Below are 27,980 nucleotides of genomic sequence, written 5' to 3' on the forward strand. Positions count from 1 at the left end.
AATGTAAACCCTGAAAAAGGCTGTTAAACCAGTGATGATAAAGTTTTTATGATTCTGTGCATTTATATTATTTAGTATTACTAATTACTTTCATACTCTGTCATCTTTTTTTTCTTTTTGTACCTTTTCTGTTACTGTTAATCTTTGTCTTTTCTTTTTTTGTTACATTTCCCTCATTCTTTATCCAAGTGCCCCCTGCTCCTGGACCCAGATTACTCATACCTGCCCTGGAGACACATCATCTGGGATGCCCTTCACCACCAAAATGCAGCTGCTCTGGATGTCTAAAATACATAAGACTGGAAGCCTACTGCCTGACAGACCCTCTCCCCAGTCATCCCAAAATTCCAAGTTGCTGTCCTAAGTAGAAATAAAAAAAAAAAGGCAAAATGTAGACAGGTTTTAAAAAGCAGTTAAATGCTATCAAAATGAATACTTACACATAAGATTGGCAGATGTAGTATAGTCTTATTATAGACTAGACCGACCCTATAAATGATTTTACATAAAATTAAAATTGACTGCTATAAGACTCAAAGGTAGAGCACAATTATTAAGGTGCACCAGAAGAAGAACCAAAAATATAAAAGAACAAAACAATCAATTCATTCCATAATCCACCCACACATTTTATATTTCACTTAACCAGCTCACATACATCAAACATTCAAACTTTGTTGTGGACAAAGTAAGTGAACCCCTTGATTTAATAACAGCTCAAGGCCTCACTTGACAGCAATAACCTCTAGAAAAGGGCATCTGGTAGATTCGGATCAGACCTGCACAGCATTCTGAACGACTCTGGGATAATTTTTATTTACAAAACTAATTCAGCTCAGCCATATTTGACGGATGTCTGGTATGAACTGCTCTTTTGAGGTCATTCCACATCATCTCTATTGGAATGGGCTATTTCAAAAGGTGAACTTTCTTTTTTTAGAAGCCATTATGTAGTAGATTTACTTTGATGTTTAAGGTCATTGTCCTGTTGTATCATCCAACTTCTACTGAGCTTCAGGTGCGCATAGCTACCCTGACATTATCCTGTAGGACTCCTTGATAAACATGGGAATTTTTCATTCCATGAATGATGACAAGCTGTCCAGGTCCAGAGGTAGTAAAGCAGCACTAAATCATGAAGCTCCCTTCACCATACTTCACTTTTGGGATGATGGGATTTTATCCAGTGCACTTTTCATGCCTTAAATACTGCTGTGTATTCTTCCTGAATGACTCATCTTTCATTTGATCAGTCCACAAATGTTTTTCCCAACAGTGTTATTGAGTGTCAATGTGGTTTTTGGCAAACTTCAGGTGTGCAGTGATGTTTTTTTAGAGAGTCGTGGCTTCCTTTTTGGACACCATGCCTGCTCAATCTTTTATGTATGGTAGACTGGTGAACAGTGATGTTAACCTGATCCAATGATTTCTTCACCCCTTTAGCTACTACCCCAGAGTTCTTTTTTACCTGACTGAAGTTTCTGCATTTTGCCTTTCGACTCATTTCAGCTGAGCACCCGCTTCTAGGGAAAGTATACACAGTACCGAGCCATGTCTATTTATACACAATTTGTCTAACCTATAAATACCTAAACATTTTGAAATTACTTTGCAACTCTACTCTTGATTGTAAATCTTCTGAGATCTCTCTTTAACATCAAATCAGCAGATTCTTCTTAAGAAATGCAAACTCGAAATGTCTTGAGTCTGTTTTCAAAGGTTTAGCTCTAAACCACAACTCCAATCTCGTTTCATTGGTTGGACTCCAGGTTTGCTAACTCTTGACTCCAGCAGGCTTGTGTTGAAGTCATCAGGCTAGATGCTCATATACGTTTTATAACCTCCACTGTGAATATTTGAATAATATTCTCAATACATACAAGAACAATACACTAATTAGTGTATTGGTTAAAACAGATTGTGTTTGTTCATTATTGTAACTTCGATGAAGATCAGACCATATTTTAAGACAAATGTATACATTATTTATAATGGGTTCAGATACTTTTTCTTATCAAAGTAGGTTTTACTAGCAAACAGAAATAGTCTGGATTAAGAGATTCCACTCTGGCAAAAAAAGTATTATGACCACAGTTTTAAAACAATTTAGTAACATGGCACTACCAACTGTAACCAGTAGAGAGCAATAAAAACAAAGTACCCAGAGGGAGGGATGAAATCAGGCCAGATGAGCTTCAGCCACTGTAAGTTTTAGTTGTGGTGCATGAATTGCTAACAGCACTGTTTCAATAGGCCATACTAAAATGCCATTTGCGAATCAATTATTAACTAAATGAATTGCTTTTTTAGGTATTTTTCATTCCACATTTCATTGATATAGTCTCTTATATATTTAAGGCAAATTACCTAGTCATAGTGTTTACTTTACACACATTTCTTACTAGGAAATATTTACAGAGCAGCAAATGGTCACTGCTGCCTCACAGATCCCGAGTTTGAATTACATGTGAATTCCTTACCTGAATGGGGTTTTTTCACACATCCCATAGAATTGTGATAGATTGACTAGCATCTCTGATCCTCTTTGAATATATCAGTGTGTCAACCGTATAATGGACGGGAATCCTGTCCAGGGCCAACATTCAGTGCTACCAGAAACATCACTTCACCCCAACTCAGAATTGTAATTATCTGAGATAGTTATGCTATGTTACTACTGAGGTGTCACTATTTCAAGAGGTTGGCTGCAGCTGCAATGAACATTTAAGACGGGGCCGTGTAACGCTGAAAGTGATCTTCCCTTTTATTCAGTTATTTGAAACATTACAGTCTAATGGAGGTTTATCTATACATTTTTCCAAAGTGAGATTTGGGTTGATAATAAAGTAAGTGAGCACAACACACAGATAACTGTCACTAGTTAAGGGCACCATAGTCTGTAGCTATCTATACTAAGATCTGATAGATGACCACAGAGTCATCTGGAAGTGATTCAGCCAGGCCCACTAAGGCCTGAGGCACTTATCCAGCCCTACTTCATATGATAAAGATTCTAGCCCAGCTTAGCCCATGAATGGCAAGTATGTGGGGTCCCATGACCTCCTCTTAGGTGCGTGCTAACTTGCTCCAAGAACAAGGCCTTCAGTCTTAGTATGACTCTTTGGCTTGTGGGTTAGCCATCACTTATACATGCCCCTAAGCCAAATGAGTGTTTTGGATTCTCCATCGATCCCCCTCTGCCACTGTCAACAGAAAGTACTTTTTTTCCAGCTGTTATGAAATGTTTTTAATTTCAGGTTCAAACTAATATGAAGCTGTGTTTTTTTTACCTTTATAGGTTGCTGTGATATATTGGAGTCCTCCTGCTCCTCTTTGCCCTCTTGTCTCTTTGACTCCCTTCTTTCATCATGGCAAACAGAATCTGAGGTCTGAAAGAAAGACCTTACCTCTGTTCGTTTCTTCTCAGCGACATACAGAACTTTCTTTTCCGAATGAGACCATGTCAGAACCCCAAACTGTCCTGTTTGGAGAGAGAGAGAAAGGCATTACCCAGAGTCACAAACCTGAAGTAGACTCATCACCTGTCGCATAATGTTCCAAATTCAGACCCACCACTGCCGTAGACCTTGCCATGTACATTCTGTGTACTTAGATCTGTGGATCTTAGCAGTCCATTTTCTCCCCAAATCTGTAAACAAGATGTTGCAAGAAATGGGTCATGTTACTACCTTTTGCACCAAAAAAGACAAAACTATTCTGATATATTATTCCTTGTGATTCCACCATCTGTTCCCAAGTTTGGGTATTTCTATATTTCTTTCAGCAGACCCTGAAGAAGGAGCTTGAATTGCCTCAAAAGCTTGCATATTGTTATCTTTTTAGTTAGCCAATAAAAGGTGTCATTTTGCTTGGCTTTTCTCTACATTCATAATGGCTAACACGGTACAACACCCTAGTACTTCAGCAGACCCAAAATATACATTAAGTAAATTTCCTTCAGATGTAAACGGCCAACACAATCTTGACAGAAACATCAGCCTTATTAAATTTCCTGAGCAGTTAGCCACACCAGTGCTTTTCGTAAGTAGGTAAACATCTGACTTAGCTGTTCACACAGCGACATCTAGTGACACACTGTTGAACTGCAAGTAGCTTCTATGATCTTACACCATTGGACCAAGCAAGCCTGATTCTATTTTTTTTTTTTTTTTTTTTGCATTTTTATTTTTCTTAAGGTTCCAGGAAAGAGCAGTAAACTTTCTCAGCAGACTTATTTCCCCGATTTGTATGTAGAACCTCTAACTTACAAAGGTCTCAGTGAGGCTATGATGCCAGACTTATCACTGACTGTTTTCATTATGTACAAAAAGTTGCAATTCTCTGTACAGCATTTGCAAATGCTCATATTATTTAGATGTATTCATTTTTGGGCAATAAGTGCTTTTTATAAATTTTGCATATGTACATTTTATAGTGTGTACCCCGAAGTTCTGGCTAAACTACCCACCATGGTCTAGTCATTCTGGTTTCCAAATCATCCCTTGTCTAATTAGTTAACTGTCTCTCACCCCTTAATGACCTAACAGCTAATGTGAGGTAAGTGTACTGACACAAAATGGCTGCCGTCGCATCATCCAGGTGGATGATTCACATTGGTGGTGGTTGAAGTGGCTCCCCACTCACTATGTAAAGTGCTGTGAGTAATGAGAAAAGAGCTATATAAAAGAATTATTATTATTATTATGGCACATAAAAAACAAAATTCTAAACTGGTGGTAGAAAACCATTTTTAATAACATTTAAGGAATTTCACTTTGATTGGTCATTTATAAATCCTTTTCCTGTTTTCTGAATACAGAATACTGTAAATAAAATTCTATGGGAAGATGTTCTACAATGTGTGTCACCAAATGATCACACACCTTACACACTAACCCTCAGTGTCTGGAAAAAGTCTTCCCAAAAAGAAGAGCTGCCCCATGATTAGATACTCACAATTATTTTAAGTAATTTTCCAGCCAAAAATTATGTTTTATGTTATTTACCCCATGTAGTTATGTAGTGATTGATAAGAAAAAAAAATGCAATTTCTTGCTTTTATACAGAACAGAGAGAAAAAAAACTGATAGAAGAGAAGAATATGGTAACCAACAATAGACAACTGCAACCAATATCAAAAAGCCCATGAAAAAAATTGGATGTTACTACTGTCACACAATCCACATGGGAAGTCATGCAGTTGTATGTCTACAAAGTCCCAAACATATGTATTTTGACTAAAATATTATTAAATAAGTCATTTCTGGAAAACATTTTTGTGAAGTAAATGGAACGTGCTCAGGTCTGAACAAGCATTTGGACTGTACACCCACCTCCAGTTGTTACATTTACTGGATATTCATATCCATGATTAGAGTCATACAAGGATTCTTTAGTGGCAGGCTGTGAAACTACATAGGTGAATTTACCTTCTCCTTATTGAAGGACATGCACAAGTCTAAGTCTCATTAATTATCTTCCTGATGATATTTTAACTGTTTTCTTTCATTTTAAATCTTTAGCTATAGATGTGTCTCAGTGAACTCTGCACTGTCACAATCACATGAAACGCAGCGTTAGCCAGGGAATAAGCCGTTATCAGGCTGGACTCATGACCTACGTCAGTTACTTAGATGTCAACCAGGGTATCTCAGCTAGTTTAACAATATTTCACTATTATAAAAGAAAATCTTGAGACAAGACTTTTTCCAAGAGATTTTTTCAAGTCCTGCGAGATGAGACTAATGCCAAGAGATTTTTTCAAGTTAGGCCCTCCTCTCAACCATTTATAACCACACCCACGGGCCACTCAACTCTCATTCGGGTGAATGCTTTTGTCAGACACAGCTCCTATGCTCTCAGCTCTTATACATTTTTAAGTTTTCCTCACTTTAATTTGTTTATGAAAAGTCCTCAGTTTCATCCTTTAAAGAAGCTTTTTCTAGACAGTATTTTTAGACATACAATCTATTTGTTTCCTTCGATGTAGTCCTTTTCTGGACTAATTTTATACATTCTAGATGACATGTCAACAACTAAGTGAAGAAGAAAGGGCAGCGCATCGAAAAGGGGCTCGAAAGTGTTGGAGAGAAAAGAATTCAAAAAAAGAACAATAATAATCTAAGTGCAAATTTGGAAAATAAGAAAAGTAATAATCAGCCCAGACCAAGTGGTAAATAAAAACCTAGCAGGTCCAAGTGGGGTCGTAAATAAAAGACAAATAGTAGAAGACAAAGTAGAACATCATAAAGAGGTTCAAAAACGTTGGCGCGATACACATGCAGAGCAGGTTCGAGATTATGAAAGTACTACAAGTACTAAAAATCAAAAGTCTGATAGTAAAGATCGTATTAGTGCTACTGAAGAGTTACAGTAAAAGTGTAAGTTTAAGAAGTATTTGCGTGTTAATTTCAAAGCCAAACAGAACGAAAACGTGTAACTCAACGAATACCTCTAACGCAACACGGAACATAATTCTTTCAATTTATTACATTTTAATACTTTTTGCTATGGTTAATTACTTGTTGTAATGTAAAAGAGTTAGTTCTATTACGCACATGTAACAGTTCCCATGAAAATAACAATCTGTTTAAAATGTACACCTGCTTTCCCATAAGCGAGCAGCAGATCCACGAAGTGACTAGCGCAAAGCTCCCACTCAGGGGTTGGCGAGCGAAGCGAGCAGGGGGCAGAGCCCCATAGTTTTAGTAAAAATACATGTGTTTGGGACAAAGTGAACATACGACTGGATGATTTGACATGTAGATTTTTCGACATGAGTGACGTGAGATTTGTTCCAAGGATAATTTTTGATACTGTTTGCTGTTGTTCAGTATTGGTCACCACAGACAACTATTCTCTCAGAAACTGTATTCTGTTTTGTATGAAAACGTGAGATTCAAAGTTTTTCTACACCATCACTACGAACTATATGCAGTAAGAAAGACACTGCATTTTAAATGCCAAAAGCGGTATGTCTGAAAGGTTTACATAGATTTTAGAGCATGGATTACTCAGTTAATACTGATAATGTCAAAAGCAATGCTAGATATAAGCAGAGATAGAAAACCCTAAAAATAATAATGATGTATCTGGCCAGAACCAAACTCCTTACAGGTAGCATGGTGGCACAATGGTAGCACTGTTGCGTCACAGCTCCAGAGTTTAAATCCTGACTATGAAGTCAGCACATTCTGCCCATGTCTGTGTTGGTTTATCTCGGAGTACTCTAGTGATATTTCCATTTCCCAAAGACAAAGAGGTGAGGTTGACTGTCATTGTGCAGTGTATTGAAGTGTGGTGAGGTGGTGAAATTGATTTCAACGGGTTGTTCCTGGACCACAGTTATTCCAGGACAGTCCTTTGCCTTCAGACACTCAGCTTTAAAGTAAATCTCTGAATTCATAAAGAAGGGCTTGCATAACAAAACAAGTACAGAAGGAAAAAAAATAAAAAAACATTTCTCTGTCATTTACGAAAACAGGAGCAAAATCATCCAAGATTGCAAGGAAAAAAATTCTCTTTATTTAAATTTCAAAGGTAAGTAGATTTTTTTAGACAGTTGAACAACAAAATATTATGCATGTGCATGAAAAACAGAAATGTGATGAATTCAGGTTGACCGTGACTGGGCACACCATCCAGGATTGCCTCCTGCCTTGACCTCATCTGCCTCTCTTCATAATTAAGCATACACCCAAATTTTTAAACAAACACTCAGAGATTGTTGTCACTGCAGTTTTATAAGGACTTTGATCTATGTGCTGCCAGTGAATGTTGTCTGATTAATTGAACACAAAGCGACATGATAAAATGTAAACCGGTTTTATATGAAAGTTAACCATTCTCTCTCTGGGCACCTTGTCTCACTACATGCATTCAGAACACTTTTCAAGTCATGAGCCTGGGTTGATACCCTTTACTCCATGTAAGTGAGGTCACCCACTGTATGTAAAACAATTAGCTTATAATCTCCCCAGTTCTATCAATTTGCAGAAACCCCTGCTGTCTATATAGACATATATTTATGCAAAATTTAACCAGAAAATAAAAGTAAAACATTTTGTGGATTGGTGTAATGCGAAGTCAAATAAGGATTTCAGAAGAAATATTTTGGTATCAAATTTCCAAAAATAAAACAGTACCAGTTGTTTTACAGTTTCATAGATCAACACCAACAGAGCTGCAGGACCAGATAAGTTGTTGGGTAAGACACTGAAACTTTGTGCTGATCAATCGGCAGGATTCTTTCTGAACATTTTCAACCTTTCTCTACAACTTGCAATGGTCCCTGTCTGCCTCAAATCCTCCACTATTGTGCCAGTGCCTAAAAAATTAGCAGTCACCTGCCTTAACGATTACCGCCCTGTGGCTCTGACCCCAGTAATAATGAAGTGTTTTAAGAGAATCCTCCTAAAGTACATCAAAGATGCCATCCCTGCTGGATTTGACAACCATCAGTTCGGCCACAGGAGGAACAGATCTACAGAGGATACCGTCTCAATAGCACTTCACACAGCCCTGACTCATCTGCAGTGCCCTAACACTTATATTAGGATGCTATTCATTGATTTTAGTTCAGCGTTAAATCCCAGCATACAGACGAGCTGGTACAAAAGCTTTATAATCTGGGTCTATCCACATCGTTGTGTCTCTGGATCAGGGACTTTCTCACCAACAGACCTCCCGTGGTTAGAATTGGAGATCGTACATCAGCCACACTGGTTCTGAACACAGGCACACCACAGGGTTGTGTGCTCAGTCCAGCAATCTTCACGTTATTTATGCACGATTGCTTTGCCATCCATGCCACAAATATGGTTGTGAAGTTTGCGGATGATACGACCGTGGTGGGTTTCATATAAGACAATAATGAGACTCACTACAGAGAGGAGATACAACACCTAAAACTATGGTGCTCAGCCAACAACCTTATCTTGAATGCCAGCAAGACCAAAGAGGTCATTGAGGACCATAGGAAGTCCAGAAGAGCAGAACATGCTCCTATATTCATACATGAGGAGGCTGTAATGTGTGTGAACAATATCAAGTTCTTGGGTATCCACATTACATAGGATCTGACCTGGTCTTTGAACACATCTCACCTGGTAAAGAAGGCCCAACAAAGACTCTTCTTCCTCAGGAAGATGAGACGTGCAGGATTCTCCTCTTGGCTGCTTACAAACTTCTACAGATCCGCTATAGAAAGCAACCTCTGTCACATTATGACAGTGTGATAACAGCAGCTGCACAGGACAGGAAGGACTTGGCACAGGTGGTGAGGACAGCACAGGGGATCGTGGAAAGTCCTTTATTAGACCTGGACTCTGTATATGCTGGAAGGGTGCAGAAGAGGGCCAGATGTATAGCTGCAGATCTCACCCACCCGGGAAATAGAATGTTTGTACAACTTCCTTCGGGAAAGTGGTACAGAAACCAAAAAAAACACGTATCGGAAGACTGAAAGACAGTTTTTTCCCCAGAGCTGTGAAGTCCATCTGCCCCTGCTAATACACACACACACATACACACACACACGTACATCTACCCCTAACCTCCCCCCCACATGCACACGCTCTTTTCCTTGTAATCAAACGTACACAGTTGTATTTCTCTCTTGCAGACCCACGCACATAGATCACTGGTCTCTGCAGACGTACTACCTCAGGAAAAGTGTGGACTTGATGATGTTTTATTGCTGATGTCTTTTATATTTATTTTATTATTTATAGTGTATTGTGTATTTAAGTATTCTGCCTTGAGGCCCTGCGGTGGGGTGGCGCCCTGCCCGGGGTTTCTTTCCTGCCTTGTGTCCTGTGTTGGCTAGGATTGGCTCCAGCAGACCCCCGTGACCCTGTAGTTAGGATATAGTGGGGTGGATAATGAATAGATGCCTTGAAGTCGAATCCTACCAACAAAAATGGCATTATGTGTATGCATAATGACAATAAAGAACTCTATCGAAGAAAAACAGTGTACTGTACTTCATTGCTAAATATGAATCTGCAGACACTAAAGTTGTGTTATTCATTTACTTTTTGAAGGCAAACTAATGATAATCAACATAACCCATAAGCAAAATCACACATATCATGTGTTTGAATTGTACACTGAATAATGTAATGCAGTCTCACATTTATAAATAGGCGTACGGGTATCAACTGCCAAAGTAATTTTCAAATTCTACATTTACTCACAAGCATAAGCAATAACAAAGTGTGACCACTAACTTAACTCTTGAAAACAGCAAAACAAAGGCTTTTTAACATTAGTGCTGAAATTGAGGATTTCATACAGGAAGCTTTAAAGTTGGGATGAGCGTTTTAAAAAAAAAAAAAAGAGAGGGATAGTTTTTGAAAATTAAAGCATTATCAGATTCTGATATTTGAAATTTTAATTTATTTGACTCATCTATTAAATATTACTCTTAGTATTTTTAACCAGCTAATGAAACAAATATAAAGTCTTACAATAGGAAATGTTACAAACTTAACAGACTCATTTTCTGACCAACCAGACTTTAAAAGCATGTTGTTAAAAAAAACACCTCAAATATTTTGTTTAAATGGAAATATAATAAAATGTAACAATGTGTGAATTTTTATATTTAGTATTTTTCAGTTACTAGACAGAAAATTTCAAGAGAATAAAATTCAGAATGTGCACATGCTAACATAAATCTGGCAGCTCATAATATCATCTAATATATAAATGTCTAAGCATGGAAGTGTGTGTGTGTGTGTCTGTCTGGCCCTGAAGTGAGAGGTGGAGTCGGGCTAAGGGATCCACCTCCGAGGATACACAAGCGAGGCCAGCGCGTTGGAAAATTAAACCTCCAAAGAAAGATTCACTCGCTTAGCCACTAACACAGAAGCAAAGTGAGTACATTGGCAAAATGGTATCCAATTTACTTTTCCTCCCACCGCCATTACACAAGTGAGGCGAGCACATTGGCAAAACAAAACCTTCGAAGAAAGACAAAGTTGCTTAGCCGCTAATGCACAAGTGATGCAAGTATGTCGGCAAAACGAAACCTCATGGAGAGAGATGTTCAGAGTAGTTCCTTTCAATTACATGACATCTCTACATTTCAATTCTTTTTCTGACAATTTCAATCATTTCTAGGACCCCGGGCTTTTTACAGCACGGGGCTTACACAACTAGTTCCTTATAAACCCAATGCTGAAATCCCCATACAACTATAACCTTCCTATTTGTTGCTACAATGATGGAATTCCCCAATTCTGATACACATTAAAATTCAAGCCTAGTATTATATTTTGATATTGATGAATGCCAACATTTGTATACTTAAATTATATTTGGCTAAGTACTTGATGGATATGCCAGTATTTTAAAGCTGCTGTTACTGATGGTATTTATGTATTTTATATTGTATTACAGAAAAAGGCACAATTGTTCTCACTTCAACAATGGAAGCACTTTAACAAAAAGCCATTGAATGGATTTCTGTTTAAGCTGTGGTATAGAGTATCAAAATATCACTCGTATTCATATTGAATACAAAAAGTCTGGTATTATGACATCTGCACTCTCAAATATCAAAAATAGTGTCTTCCCCACTTAAAGAAAATTTGCTTATATGTAGAATCTGGGATGGATAATTTTCAAATGGAACCCACTGGTGCTAACACTCGACCATCTAAAAAGTTCATTCAGGTACACCTGGCCACAATCTGCAGAGCAGGGCAGAGCTGAACATTTGTCGCATAGGTGTCTCACAAAAATGTCCTTATTTGCACAAAGAATATACGTAGCATGACTTAAATAATGATTTAAGCATGAAGAGCCAACCAGTGGGTACCTCAGAAAATGAGGTGGACTGTGAAGATTGGTAAATAAGGTTCACAGTCATTAAACGGGTGCTGTCCACGTTCAATAGCTAAATAAGAGTGATCCTGCAGGTACATCTACCAAGAGTAATAGACCAAATGTAAAGGTTAGTGTTACCACCCATCATCTCAAAATGACATATCAAATGATTCTCAAAGACCTGAAACATTTACAAACATTTAATCAGATATGTACCTCCAAAAACTGTTTCTCCTGCTTTTCACGAATAACAGCCTTCAGCTTCCCCGATGGAGAGTAGCTACTGAGCAACCTGTGACATGAAACAGAGACATCCATGACCATATGCATTTAGAACATTTAGTTGGCTTGGCTGAACCTCATCTAAAAAAAAAAAAAAAGTAGCAGTACTTACTGGTTCTGAATGTCAGTGCAGGGTGAAGACGGGCCAATCAGGCGCAGAGAAACTCCATCATGCAGAACAGTGTGCTGACGGGTGAAAGTGATTGACTGACCTCTCTCCAACTCACTCTGGGTCCATTCTTTCAACATTAAAAATATATATATGTCAGAAATGCATTTATTTATGAGGAATTAGACTAACGTGGTAGGGGAATGTCTCAAAACCAAAATAAGCTCCTGCCAGTGCCCATTTTGTCAACATGTGAGAGTATAAGTTTGAGATATTTCAGTACTGAGCAGAGACAAGGATTTTAACTAAAGGAGGACAAACAAAAAAGAGTGACGCAGAACAGCAGGGCTATACAGTTAATTGTATACTAATTGTGATTACAGTCATAACTGCCTCAATACACTAATCGTGGAAAATGATGATTATTGCATTCCATTTAGTGTGCCCATTCACTCTTAGATCGGAAGTACAGGAAACCTTAGGCAAGTCACACCAAGTCCCTCTAAGGTTAGTTCCACGACACAGATAATCATTACCTGTTTACGCTGAAACATATCCGTATTCAGCAGGCTATTGAAAGCAAAATCAGATGATAGTAGTAAAATAAAACTGTGTGCAGTTAAGGTCTTAAAAAAATTATCAACACTCAGGCTAACAGAAGTCATCCACTTCTGCATTTATTCTTATAAAATGATATTCTCTTTACTTTATTCCTAATGTCAGACAAAAATTTATATGGATCTAAAATAAGTGGCACTGTATGCAACCATGACTGTCTGGTGGCTGATTAGAACTCTCGAAGCATGCCTGAAAATAACAGCTCACAGTATTAATGAGGAATACAGTGGGATGCAAAAGTTTGGGCAACCTTGTTAATAGTCATTATTTTCCTGTATAAATCGTTGGTTGTTACGATAAAAAATGTCAGTTAAATATATCATATAGGAGACACACACAGTGGTATTAGAGAAGTGAAATGAGGTTTATTGGATTTACAGAAAGTGTGCAATAATTGTTCAAACAAAATTAGGCAGGTGCATAAATTTGGGCACTGTTGTCATTTTATTGATTCTAAAACTTTTAGAACTAATTATTAGAACTCAAATTGGCTTGGCACGCTCAGTGACCCCTGACCTACATACACAGGTGAATCCTATAATGAGAAAGAGTATTTAAGGGGGTCAATTGTAAGTTTCCCTCCTCCTTTAATTTTCTGTGAAGAGTAGCAACATGGGGGTCACAAAACACCTCTCAAATGACCTGAAGACAAAGATTGTTCACCATCATGGTTTAGGAGAAGGATACAGAAAGCTGTCCCAGAGATTTAAGCTGTCTGTTTCCACAGTTAGAAACATATTGAGGAAATGGAAGACCACAGGCTCAGTTCAAGTTAAGGCTCGAAGTGGCAGACCAAGAAAGATTTCGGATAGACAGAAGCGACGAATGGTGAGAACAGTCAGAGTCAACCCACAGACCAGCACCAAAGACCTACAACATCATCTTGCAGCAGATGGAGTCACTGTGCATCGTTCAACCATTCGCGCACTTTACACAAGGAGATGCTGTATGCGAGAGTGATGCAGAGGAAGCCTTTTCTCCGCCCACAGCACAAACAGAGCCGCTTGAGGTCTGCTCAAGCACATTTGGACAAGCCAGCTTCATTTTGGAATAAAGGTGCTGTGGACTGACGAAACTAAAATGGAGTTATTTGGGCATAACAAGGGGCGTTATGCATGGAGGAAAAAGAACACAGCATTCCAAGAAAAACACCTGCTACCTACAGTAAAATATGGTGGTGGTTCCATCATGCTGTGGGGCTATGTGGCCAGTGCAGGGACTGGGAATCTTGTCAAAGTTGAGGGACGCATGGATTCCACTCAGTATCAGCAGATTCCGAAACACTGCTCAAAATCCACTAAGGCATTCATGCAGAGGAACAAGTACAACGTTCTGGAATGGCCATCTCAGTCCCCAGACCTGAATATAATTGAAAATCTGTGGTGTGAGTTAAAGAGAGCTGTCCATGCTTGGAAGCCATCAAACCTGAATGAACTAGAGATGTTTTGTAAAGAGGAATGGTCCAAAATACAACAACAACATTTATTTATATAGCACATTTTCATAAAAACAGTAGCTCAAAGTGCTTTACATATTAAAGAATAGAAAAATGAAAGACACAATTATAAAACAAAATAAATCAACATTAATTAACATCGAATAAGAGTAAGGTTCAATGGCCAGGGGGGACAGAAAAACAAAAAAACTCCAGATGGCTGGAGAAAAAATAAAATCTGTAGGGATTCCAGACCATGAGACCGCCTAGTCCCCTCTGGGCACGCCCAGTCCCCTCAAAAAAGGTTGAAATACCTTCAACCACAATCCAGACTCTCATTGGAACCTACAGGAAGCGTTTAGAGGCTGTAATTTCTGCAAAAGGCGGATCTACTAAATATTGATTTCATTTCTTTTTTGTGGTGCCCAAATTTATGCACATGCCTGATTTTGTTTGAACAATTATTGCACACTTTCTGTAAATCCAATAAACTTCATTTCACTTCTCAAATATCATTGTGTGTGTCTCCTATATGATATATTTAACTGACATTTTTTATCGTAACAACCAACGATTTATACAGGAAAATAATGACTATTAACAAGGTTGCCCAAACTTTTGCATCCCACTGTACATGCTAAAAGGCAGGTGTTTGCAAAGCTGTTTCTTTAAATGACTGCGACTTTCATTACGATACTTTCCTCAAGAATGGGGTCACCACTGCACAAGGACGGAGTCTGGCAGCAGCATAACACAATGTGTTATGATCTCAATACTTCTTGAGTTTGCTATATATTAACATTGTTACATTTAATGTGTTATATACCTGTACAACCAAACTATCACAATTAATTACAATAACTTCTTAACCTTACATTACTGCCATTTAAGATTTTATTATTTGCTTTGATTTTGCATACACATTTGTTTTCTTAATACGGCACAAACCCAATCTGAACATTTTCCACATTTTACATTTTTTAATAGGGAGTGGTGGTAATGGCTAGTTTTTCAGAAGTGACAATTAAAAAAAAATGGGGGAATATTTGTGTTATACTTAAATGTGATTTAATAAAATATTTAAAATTGGTAATTTACGATATTTACTGTATTAAAGAACAGTGACACAAATGTGCTGTATCTTTATTGCAAATAATAAAAACAATTAACAATTTCATATTAACAATTTTTAAGTGGATATCAGAGAAATGGAGGTTATACTTGTACTGTAAAGTGTGTAAACATGTGCCTTTGGCAAGACAACAAGCACACTTCATTGAACTGTTAACTGAAATTTATAATTGCAATTATAGTATCAAACGCAAAATCAGTATTAAGTTTATCATCTCATGCACCCCTACAGACCAGGAACTGACAGGCCGCATCTTCAAAGCCCAAGTACTCCAGTCAGTGCTCTGCAGACATTGTTATAAGGGGGCATTTGGGAAAAAAAATTGAAGTGCAGGAAGTTAAACATAAACCACAGCAGAAAAAGGGAATCAAGCAAACGATGTTTTATTACATTTTACTGAAGTAAGATACCTGTACAGATGTTAATGTAGTGCCCTCCCTGCTCACAGGGTACCTCAGGGCCTACAAAAGCCTGGGTGGGGGACGGGAAACTACAGTGCTGCCTGTAGATTGCAGAAATGGTCTTGGGGTCTGTAGTGACCTGGGGATAAAATAAAGAGTGAAAGAACAGCAAGTCAGTGCAAGAAAATGCGCAAAAACATGCACCCCTGAAAAGACTTTATAAAAAATACTCTATGCCTAAGCATTCCAGACAACTTTTCAGTAACTGTAAATGGGACTCTACAGCCTAACGACTGACTTTAACTTACATGGGAGAAAAACTATAAAAACTGCCTCATTTTGCTATTTTGGGAGGTTGAATTTAAGCTTAAAAAAAAGGTTGCGGTCAAATATTAAATCGCACACATACTGTATATACTGTATGTAACGCATGATTTCTGATATCCAGTCTCACAGATTGTTTAAATAGGAACAACAGTTTAAATTGCAATGCTGTCCAAATATGCCACTTGATGTTCTCAGAAAAATGTCCTTTTCTTGTATAAGAACACTAAATCCAGGACTTCTACAGTTTTTGTACATTTGTTCATAAATCAAACCAATTGTTTGCTGAACCTGCCATTTTTCAGTACAAGATGTTGTTTTATAATTTTAAAGCAAACTAGAATACCCTCAAAAACACTGAGAGCATATGGAAACTTCACACGGATAACCACTGGAGCAGCAGTGGAACACTGCAGTGCTAAACAACGCCACCATATTCCCTTACTGCAATTTTAAAAATGAATGCTTACATATATTATTGATCAATAATATACATGTAATATTTATGATGATTATTCTGCAGTCTGTCAACAAAGCTGTTTTATATATTTTAATTTCAACAATAAAGTTATACATGCATGTTTAAAATATACGCAGTGTAACATAACTAATATTGCAATATTATTTATATTCAAAATAGATAGAAAGAAAATAGTGAAGCAGAATAAAGAAAACAAAAAAAGACATCAACAACATTTTCATAAAGGCTTTAGTAATTAATAGACTGGAAGTACCTGTTTTAAGAGCTTTGCAGCTTTTAATGAACTCAAACGATTACACATACTAAAGAGTCGGAAAAGAAAAGGATAAGAGGCTAATCCTCATTCATTTAAATGTATAAAATATTTCACAAAAGGTATTGCAATTGATCAGTAATAAAGTAGCATAATTAACAGAAGTGTCCTCGTGACATAAAGTTATATCTTTTAATAAAAAATAAATAAATAAACCAATTTCTAAACAATCCAAGCAGACATTTCCTTCTGGAGATAGGACATTGAAAAAAGGTGTTGGTTTTCTTCTGGTTGCGAGTTACAAAATACGCAATTCAAAAATATATCTGGAAACATTCTATTTATACGAGCATTACCTGAGAAAATCCTGTATTTTTAAAAAATTTTATTTCAAAAACCTTTGGGAACCGATGATAACGATTAGCAGTCAACGAAGTATGTGAAAATATTACATCACAAAAACTTCACGGATAAGTCAGCTAAAGGAAATAATAAAGCTTAAACTATACACGAATTGATTTTTAAGTTAAACGCGTTTAGCATTGTAAAGATAACAGTTTTTTATTTTGCATCTGTGTGATGTTGATGTTACTGCTTTTTCTTTTTCAATCGTGCCAACCCAGCTCCAGTATTTTCCATCCGCCTTGCAACTCGATTCACGTTAAGCTCGAGCAAAACTAAAACCAAACCGTAGCTCCAACCCGATGACACGTGTTTCACGTTAATATATTCCAGTCTTTCTTCATCCTTCAATACACTATAATATGAGACAATATGTTGAACAAAAAATGAATATATCTTTTTATCAACATTACCGCAGCTGCCATGGTATCACTAAGAAGAAAAGTTACAAGAGGCGTTTACGACGGGGCTCTACATAAACAGGGGTACGACGCGAAACATTTTTTTAACAAATTTTCCTCTATTGAAAAACAAAGACACGACTTTATTAAAGGAAACTCTACAATAAGTATACAGATTGCGCAATAACAACTGTTGAGACAGATAATAGTCTTTGGAATAATTGAACCTGCCTTCACTCATAAACACCCTCCGCCTCAAGAATTGGTACGGTCTGATGTGAGCCACAAGAAATCTACAAGGATTGTTTACCAATAAGAAGAGAGTTAACAGATTTGTTTAAGTACTGCTCTTTAAGAGATGGAAAATTGGCAAGATCGGTAATTTCAGGCTGAGCCGTTTTCGACTTTAATTTTAGAATTCGACGGAGGGAGCTGTCCCGTCGCAAGTGTTTCTTTAAAGGGGCGTGGCGCTATGCTAATCAGTCAAAACAGACCAATTCCGAAAGGGCGAGGCTGCTCAAGAAGCATTCAGAAAACTTTTCTTTGGTTTTGCATTGAGAAAATTGCAAAACCTCAGAAAACTGCTCCAAAATAAACACCACGGACAACTGGAATATATACAACTGGAATAATATAATATATATTATTATTTTTTTATTTCGTACGTCTGCCTCAAGAGTCGAAAAGGGCGTGAAGTCGTTGATGCGTTAAGAGCAGGCTGTTACAGTAACAGGCGGAGAAGGAGATTGAATTGGCCATATGTCAACCGCCAGTCATTCTTACCTACCAATGCGCTTTTGGTTATTTTTGTCAATCATTCTATCTTTGCTTGTTATAAATACATTTTTTAAACTTTGCTACATTTTTCCCTTTCCTTCAAGTAGAAATATTTTTCAAGTATTAGGGATTATTCAAACATCAGTCGATTTTACAAATTCGTTTTTAATTCACCCATCTGTTTTCAGCAACGGCTGCAGGCAGGATGTCTTGGCATTGAGTGAGGTTTGGTGACATGGGGTGAGGTGATGGGGACAGGCAGATGCAGGCCAAACATGAAATCTGCAAATTGACAATGCCGAGACTGGGATATGCAGGCAGCGGTCAAGAACTAAAGTTGGTCACGACGTGAATGTATTATTGTCCCACAATTTTATATCCTGGGCATGGTTGGCTTCTGTCTTGAACAGTGTTGGCAGTGTATTAATTCACTACTTCCTATGTATATTAATTAAAAAAACCTTGAGGTTATGAATTCAAACCCAGCTACTGACAATGGGTGGCCATTACTTCACCTGCCTCTGTTCCAACTGGAAAAGTAAAAGAAATTTAAGCAATTGTATCTTGCGTGTTGTGAGTTGCTTTGACTAAAGGTGTTGGCCAAGTAATAAGCAATAATATTCGGAATTCTGTGGTGGAATCCTGCACCCAGATTTTGTATTCTGTTTGTCAGGGGTTTTCTCCGAGTGCCGTGCCAGCTTGACTGGCTATTGTAAAATGACCCTGCATCGGTATGGGTATGAATGAGCTGGCATCCTATCAAAGACAGTTTCCTGCTTTAGAGTCAGTGCTGTTAAAAATAAGTCCTGGCTAACACAATCTCAATTTGAATGAAGAGGTCTCGAGAATGGTATTGTTCAAACACTTTGCTGTTTAAATGGAAAGTATTATTTCAAAATAGTATGAATTAATATCTCTTACAGGTTTTTAAAACATACATACACAATATCAATTGAATTTTTTTATACTTTTGTCAGGTGCCACAGTGATTTCTACAAAATTCTGGACTTGATATTATTGCTTTGTAGAAATACTGCAGATCACCTGACCAGCATAGTAATTAGGATGTACAGTATCAAAATAAATGTGTTACCTTTTTAAAATACTATTATAAAAGTATAGCTGTGTAGTATATACTGTATACACAAACATGTCATTACATACTGTATGTAAGTAACACATAGTTTCTGCAATATTGCAATGGGCTTGCACACGTTCTTTGATGCCTGTTTTGGCGGCTGGACTCCATAAACTTATTAATATTAGTACCTATTATTATGGAGGCTTACAGAGGGTTCCTTGGACTTCATGGCTTGGATTTTGTCCTGACATGTTGTGTGAATTGTGATACTTTATATACAGAAGTGTTTGCCTTTCTTAACTTTCTTTATGCACTCTGTTCAGTTTACCACAGATGGACTCCAATCAAGTTCTAAACACATCTGAAAGGTAATAAAAACAAACAGGATGCACATGGCCACCATCAGGAGGAGTACCACAGAAAAGGGTTTGAATGATTATTTGAATAGATTTGAGTTTTTGATTTTTAATAAATTTAGAAACCTTTCTGAAAACATGTTTTCAGTCTGTCATTACTGAATGTAGATTCAGTCAGTCAGTCAGTCATTATCCAACCCACTATATCCTAACGATTAGGTGCACTGGCGATCCTAAATTGTCCCTAGTGTGTGAATGTAGATTGATAAGCAAAAATGACAAATACATTTAAAATTAAATCAATAACACAACCAAGTGACGGGGTCTGAATACTGACATGGTGACACAGTGCTTACCTATGGGACCATGCGCGTGTCTTGCTAACTCGTTCCGTCCAATTGTATTTCTTTCTTTACTCCGAAAACCGCCTTGGTAAGTTCACGAGTCTGACATGGGTTATGCGAGTTCTTAAAAATCATAAACGTAAGCGAAAAAATACGTTGGAAACGAGGCCTCTACTTCTACTTTTTCTATCCTAACCACTTTCGAGATGACTCAGTGTGGAGTGTCATTTTGATGTTTCGACACATTTCCTTGTCTGTGCAGTGTGCACCATAAGAAGGGAAAGCAAGTACAGTATCTCACAACTTTTTCAACCTTTGCCACTATAATTTAATGTAGTGCATACTGGTGAATGTAGTCCGTAATGTTACATTAGTCAATGAAATGAGGATAGTTAGACTACATATCCCAGTTTGCACCACATCTCTCGCTCGCACACACACACACCCGGCCCGCCCCCTTGCCTTTTTTTTTTTTTGCTTGTTGTGAAATACTGTGGAGCAAATCACTTCGTGAGAAAGAAGTCTGTGAGATCAGAAGGTGTTTTGAGGAAACCTGCTAAGATTGCACTACTACAGAGTCTGAAGACATGATTTTACTGCGAATCACAGCGAATCGATGGGGGTTCCTTCGGGGTGCCTTCGATGTAGGATGTCGACTAGCTTCAACATCCGAGGTTAGGAGGGAAGTTTCTGCTAATCGATTGGGGTGCGAGGTGCAGACAAGGGTGACAGCGGTTGGGTGGATATATTCGCTTTTTAAACAACAAACATCGAACCTTATTTTAAGGCCTCGTAACATTTGTTTAGGCTAAGTGACTCGGGATCTCTCAGAACTCGTGCGTGAATAATTACAGTATTGCATTTGCAGTCACAGCTGGTCAACGCCAGTGGGGATTTTCTTTATTTCGACGGTGGGTTGACAGTTTCTCAAAACTAAGCCTGGAACTGAACCGAGTAAACAATCGACTTTTTATTAAAGAAGTTATTTACCCCGGACAGGGTATAAGATTTAGGTCCCTCCCTTAATTTAACGCGCGCCTATTGCATGGATTTCCGGAGTTTGCACTTTGGCAGCCAACGATAAATATAATTGAAAAAAGGCGAATAATTCGTGCACGATGGTTTTAAAACAAGTGGAATTCAGAAGAACTTAACTTTAACAACAGTAAAAGTAGCATGTGGTCTGGTCTGCAAGAAACCAAACGCATCGCTGCACCATACTATAATCCGCGACGAGTTTGCTGCGCTCTGATTGGTTGGCTAGATAATTGATATGCAAACAAGGCTGTTAAAAATGTCCGGGCACGTTCTTTTAAGTTTTATGTTAAAGTTCTATTGGTGAGAGCCCACGTCCATTGACCCGTTTAGCAAGCAAAACATGTGGTTAGTTTTCAGAAATTAGGTTAACGATTTTGTAGACCAAACCGTTCTGTGGGTGGGATTTCACTAGGACTGTGGAATACTCCAGATACGGTATAAAACAACGAAGGAATAAAAAAAAAAAATAGGATTAAATGTGGTTAGTTGGATTAGCAATGCAAATTTGCCCATGATAATGTGTGTATGTTTTCACCCTGCGTTGGGCTGGCACCCTTTCCAGGAATTGCTTCCCCTTGCACCCAGTACTTGCTGGAATAGACTTGAGCTTTTCTGTTAACCTTGTTCTGGATAAGTGAATTTTATAAAATGGATAGCTGGATAGACAATGTATGACACCACCAGACATCAGCAACCCAGGTCACGTAAAATAACTGATGTAGCGTTTTCCTTAATTAACTTACACCATAGAAATAAATCCTAACTGCTGAATGGCCTCCTTTCCCACTGACTGTGTTTAAGTTCTACCATCAAATTGTGTAGGACATCTTTGAAAAAACAGGGTTTACCATAAAGTGACAGGGCAAGAACTGCAAACAACAAATGTAAGCCTGGTAAATCGGGAGAATATAAAAACTGCAAGACATCTCTACAGTTTCCCACAAAGGATTTCATATAGTTGTTTTAATAATAAAGGCCTTTTCTCAAACACCCCATTTAAGACATTCTTTGCTTTTTTCCTTACATTTTAGGGCGTCCTGAAGAGGACTCCATTATATGAATTCCACCGGGATCAGGGTGGAAAGATGGTCGAGTTTGCAGGGTGGTCAATGCCAGTGCAATACAAGGACAGCCACATCTCCTCCCACCTGCACACCCGGCAGCACTGCTCTATCTTTGATGTTTCACACATGTTGCAGGTAAGTTGGGAGGGTAGAGCCTAGGCTAGTCCCCATGGTGGCCTATCCATATGTTACCATGGGGATATCCTTACTTGTTGGTGATGAGACTAAGGCCTGCTCCCGTATGATAATCAGAAGGAAATCTCTGGGTGGGCTTTTCTAGAAGTCACACCTCTTTTTGTAGTCCTTGCCTACAACCCTACATGATATTTATGGTTGCTACCTGGCCACTGTCTATTTACAGATTGGAACTGTGAAGGCAGCATCCTAGGCCATACCGTAACATTGCCAGGCTTGCACATTCAGGGAGCATATAATTGGAGTGTGATCTAATGTGTATGAAAATTGCACTTTGCCCATTCCAAGTGTTATGATTTGTGTTTCAGTATCTAGCTACTGATTATCTTATCTTTCTAATAAAGGCAAACTGTTTACTTTCAGACCAAAGTGCATGGAAAGGATGGTGTCAAGTTTATGGAGAGCATGGTGGTTGCAGACATTGCAGAACTCAAGGATAACCAGGTAGGTATTTTCTGCAGGGTCTCAGTTAGCATTATCCTCTAAATTCTATTCAAAGGCCCCTGCTTACTGTGATATGTGGACCTGTTTCCCAAATCTTAGAGTGCTTTATCATCCTGCTTAGGGTACCAGCAGTTCATAACTCTCGTCAGGTGAAATCTGGATTTAGCCATGTCATGTCTGTAATCAGCTGAAATGTGATCAACGCTCTTAACATCTAATAACCTTAACTCAATTTGCTATCACCTCACGCCTATAGTCGGTTTGTATAGCCATTCAAACGTCATGCAGATGTATAGTGCTTTGCAATTATATATAGTCACCTTGAAAGTTATCACCATTGTCTGGATTTCAAAAGATACACACACATATTCCTCCAGTAAGTATTTCTATTGACAACCTTACACTTTATTTATTAAAGCCAAAGTTAATTTTTCAAAAGTGTACTGTATATCTAAAAAATAAAAAACTGAAGCTTGCAAAAGCATTCAACCCCCATATGTCATTATTTAGCACGCCCCCTTCTTACCATAGTAACAGTCTTAAGTCTTTTGAGGTAAGCCTGCACCAGGTTTGCACACTGTTGAGGAATGGTTCTATACCATTCTTCTTGGCAGATTTTCTGCAGATCATTCAGTTTGGTTGTTTCTAAGAGTGTCTCAGATTGTGGGTGAGGTTTGGATCAGGACTTTATGTAGACCATTGTAAGATATATATTTTGTTTTTGAGCCATTCAATTGTTGCCTTGACCCTGTGTTAAGACTGTTGTCTTGTTAACATTCCCCCAAGCCTTAATATCTCTTCCAGTATTTCCCTGTATTTAGTTCCATCCATTCTTCCATTAGTCCTATTCTCAGTCCCTGAAAAGCATCCACACAGCATTATGCTGCCACTGCCATACTTCACCATAAAGATGGTGTTTTTTTCAGGCATGGACCTTTTTGGGTCTGCATAAACATATCACTTTGAATTTTGGCCAAAACAGATCTATCTTGGTTTTATCTGATCACAAAGTCTTTTCCTGTGTTCTGGCTGGGTCCCCCTCATGCAGTTTGGCATTGTCCTGAATAATGTCTTTTTCATTGTCATCCTCTCAAATAGGCCACTGCTATGGAGAGCTGTTGATAATGTGGACTATATGTACCCCCGTTTCAACAATGTGGACTATATGTACCCCCATTTCAACAACTTTCTTCTGTAGTTCCATCAAAGTGATAGCTTGCTTGTTTGTTGCTTCCCTTACCAGTATATAGTATGTCTTGCCTGGGCAAAACGTTTTGATGGACAGCTTCTTTATACAACTACAGGGTGGTGTGCTATACCTTCTGTTTTCTATTGATGGATCCAGCAGTGCTTACTGGACATCCAAATATTTTAATATTTTTTGTACCCTTTTTCTTGATTTATGCATTTGGATAACTTTGTCTCTTACGTCTGTCGTTAGTCTTCATTTTCACTGTGGATATAGAGCCCGGCTAATGACCTTTACACAGATGATTTTTTTTTATATCCTTCTAATGCGACATTTACTCTAGTTAAGCACTGATAGAAATAGATTCTTCAATTAGGTTCAAATGAGAGGCAAAAATGTCTTATTTGGGAAAACTTTTACCACTTTTAAGTGTTTTTCTTATTTTTATTTTTAGAATATACATTTTACAAAATTACTTTGATTTTAAAAATAAGTTCTTAGAATTAGACCACTGTAGGAAGCACCTAGGAGCCTCAAACAGAACTGCAGACACTTATGCCCGTGCTCACCTTAATAGGAAATCTTCATTCTAATAAGAATACTTCTCCTTCCAGGGAACTCTGTCTCTATTCACCAATGAGAAGGGGGGGATTATTGATGACCTGATTGTTACCAAAACTGATCTTGGTTACTTGTATGTTGTGTCCAACGCTGGCTGTGCAGACAAGGACTCGGCTCACATGCAGGTAAGAGCAGCGGAAAGACAATTTAATTTATTGATCAAATTTCCTGAAGCCTTCCACCTTGGCATTTCTCCATAGAAAGACTTGTGGCGCATAGGAGAGATAAATGGAGGGGGGGATAAAACTTTAGGTCAGTTGGGTCTGTATTTTTGCATCTCACTCTACATCAAATTGAACAGAATGGTATTTGTGACATTACAGGCCAAGATGAGTGAATTTAAAGCTTCCGGCCACGATGCTGATCTGGAATTTCTGGACTATGCCTTGATCGCTTTGCAAGGTAACCACATATATACATTGGACATGCTAACGTTGCCATCATAATCTTGAAGAGGAACACTTATTTTATTTTTTTAATTTTTTTTAAATACCAGGTCCTGCCTCTGCCCGTGTCCTTCAGGCTGGCATGTCTGATGACCTGACAAAACTGACCTTCATGACAAGCAGAATAAGCAAAGTGTTTGGGATACCTGAGTGCAGGGTGACGCGCTGCGGCTACACTGGTGAAGACGGAGTGGAGGTGGGCCTCGCAATTATCCTTATAGCAGAAATGACAAGTGAGTGCATAGAATCCATAGGAATATTTATTGCATCAGTAGTCTTTCATGTAGCATTTCTGGAAATATTTATGAAAATGGCTACTAGTGACCGACTTTAGGTTGTATTTCCATGTTTATTCAGAAATATTTGACATTTCATTATCCACCTATATAGCTGTTCAGTGTCTACCTGCAACCTCCCTCCCAAAGTATCTGCCCATGTGGTACCTCCATACTTGCTTTATCAATTTTGTTCCTTTTTCTTAGATATCTGTACCTGCTAAGCATGCTGTCCAGTTGGCTGAGTCACTTTTGAAAGACAATGCTGTCAAAATGGCTGGCCTGGGTGCCAGAGACAGTCTACGGCTAGAAGCTGGACTCTGTCTCTATGGCAATGATATAGATGAGAACACCACTCCAGTGGAGGCTAGCCTTGTCTGGACAATTGGTAATGCTGTTGAAGTGTACTATGTAGGCTGTTTTGCACTAGTGGGCCTGTGCTTGACAATTATGTTTCACTGACAGGGAAGCGTCGACGCACCACTTTAGATTTCCCTGGTGCCTCTGTGGTGGTTCCACAGATCAAAGGAAAGACTACACGAAAGAGGGTTGGCTTGCTGTCTGAAGGTCCCCCTGTTCGGCAGCACACCCCTATACTGTCCCATGAAGGAAGGGTAATCGGTGAGTATTTTTGTCTACAATATGTGTTCAGCTCACTGCCTCAATGCTGAGCATATACCCTGGAGCCTATTATGTTCCCTCAACTCACTGCTTCCCCTAACTAGCATAGGTGTCAAACTCAAATCATGGAGAGTTGCAGTGACTGCAGTTTTTCATTACAGCCACTTTCTTAATTAGTGACCAATTTCATCTGATAATTTAAAAGTCATCTTTTGCCTTGATTTAAATAGATTTCCCTTTTAAGAAACACATGTTTTTTGTTTTTTTTTTTGCTTCATACAAAAATGAAATGCCTCAAACTTCAACCAGTTATTTTATTAGAATCATATTCTTTTCATTATTGAAACCTGTTATTTAATCCCATGGCCTAATAGCTTTCTAAATTTTCTGTGGACCAGAGCAGATCATATTTCTGAGACTTTACATCTCTTTCTTTTCAAATATTTTATTTAAGCGGATGATGTAAAAAAAACACATAGGTGCAGATCAAAGCAGGTTAGCATGTCATGGGTTGGTTCCCTTTGCATCTCATTTTTCTTTTACTACTAATTAGTGAATTTCCCTTTGGGATTAATAAAGTATCTATCTATCTAATTAAGGAAAAAAGGAACAAGGAGTCTTAAAAAGCTTGGTAATTCAAATTAAGGCAAAAGAAATATGTTTCATTAGCAGCTTTACTAATTGAGTACATAATGAAGAAAGTGGGTGGAATGAAAACCTGCAGTCACTGCGGTCCTCTAGGATCTGACTTTGACACCACTGCTCTGCAACATAACAACTAGGGGAGAGGAAAGAATATGTCACTCTAACTAGTTCTCCTCTTCTTCTTTCTCTAAATCCAGGTGAGGTGACCAGTGGCTGCCCATCACCCTGCCTCAAGCAGAATGTAGCCATGGGTTATGTGGAGACTGAGTTTAGCAAAGTCGGGACCCCAGTCAAGGTTGAAGTTAGGAAGAAGGTGGTAGATGCAGTGGTCAGCAAAATGCCTTTTGTCCCTACACGCTATTATACTGGAAAATAGACATCTGTGCTACCACTCATGCAACACAGATGCTGACGGCAAGAATGACCAGCCTTGTTTCCCCAATGATATTGGTAATAGAAATAAAATAAAGAATCAGTTAATTCATAGAATAATGAGGCCCATGCCTAGACAGAAGTCAGTAAAACTGAAATTTGTGTGTTGGGGATTTTTTTTAATTTGAAGCATTTGCCGAGCTCAAGTGTGGTGTGTGTGAGATGCACATCAGAATTTCACAGATGGTATCTTGTACAGTTATCCAAAACCCAAACTGCTAAGGTGATTTACCTTTTGTCAATGTTTCTTTGCTGTAATATACTGGAGTTACTGCAACTTCATCATATGCTGTTTGAGCCCCCAACCTCTGTGACAGCTGTTGAACACGTGCTCACTCCTGCTGAGTAAAATATAATATAATAGAATAGAATATAAGGTGAACTTGTTCAAGTACAAAAACTCTGCCCTGGCACTCTTGGGGTAAAAGGAGCCATGTGGCTGGAGAGGAAGTTGATTTGATCCCTGCTAATAACACTGTTATATATATATATTTTTTTTGCATTAACAAATGATTATTAATTTGTATTCTTTATAGTCATCTTCTCCTAAAATGTCAGTAAAAGCAATAACAATAAAGAATACCTAATAAAAATAAAACTGACATCTTGTCTTTGCTTTTAATATACTGTGTATGAATCTTAAGTAAATAAAAACATTATGTGTTACTTGCTGCTCATACAGTTAATTCAGAAGATGTGTACTTACTAAAAAAAACTGATTTGATCTCTAATTATCTTCAGAATAGCTTTAACATGCCAGGACATAAATTAAAGGTGCTATA

General features: G+C 38.1%; 2 protein-coding genes across 3 annotated transcripts in view; one reads left to right on the forward strand and one right to left on the reverse strand.

The window, feature by feature from the left end:
- Positions 1-17,782, reverse strand: part of zgc:136971 (S9 family peptidase) — a 33,915-nt gene extending 16,133 nt beyond the window's left edge. The window contains exons 1-7 of one of the 2 annotated variants that reach the window (XM_039771241.1): positions 17,683-17,782; positions 15,819-15,948; positions 12,227-12,353; positions 12,049-12,124; positions 3,574-3,649; positions 3,291-3,481; positions 223-360 (exon numbers count right to left, since the gene is read on the reverse strand). In XM_039771241.1, coding sequence (XP_039627175.1) covers positions 223-360; positions 3,291-3,481; positions 3,574-3,649; positions 12,049-12,124; positions 12,227-12,353; positions 15,819-15,948; positions 17,683-17,694 — 750 coding nt within the window. In that variant the 5' untranslated portion in view covers positions 17,695-17,782. Of the gene's footprint in view, positions 1-222; positions 361-3,290; positions 3,482-3,573; positions 3,650-12,048; positions 12,125-12,226; positions 12,354-15,818; positions 15,949-16,867; positions 17,164-17,682 lie in introns of those variants that run through there. The other variant, XM_039771240.1, reaches the window with a different exon arrangement.
- Positions 17,783-20,697: 2,915 nt separating this feature from the next.
- amt (aminomethyltransferase) lies at positions 20,698-27,820 on the forward strand. The gene is made up of 9 exons (XM_039771242.1): positions 20,698-20,902; positions 22,298-22,465; positions 22,889-22,969; positions 24,773-24,904; positions 25,103-25,181; positions 25,276-25,421; positions 25,708-25,888; positions 25,966-26,121; positions 26,964-27,820. Exons 1-9 carry the CDS (start codon positions 20,816-20,818, stop codon positions 27,140-27,142), a joined length of 1,209 nt encoding a protein of 402 aa, XP_039627176.1. The 5' UTR covers positions 20,698-20,815; the 3' UTR covers positions 27,143-27,820.
- Positions 27,821-27,980: the final 160 nt, after the last annotated feature.

This window comes from Polypterus senegalus, chromosome 12, assembly GCF_016835505.1.
Source record: "Polypterus senegalus isolate Bchr_013 chromosome 12, ASM1683550v1, whole genome shotgun sequence".
Taxonomy (NCBI): Eukaryota; Metazoa; Chordata; class Cladistia; order Polypteriformes; family Polypteridae; genus Polypterus; species Polypterus senegalus.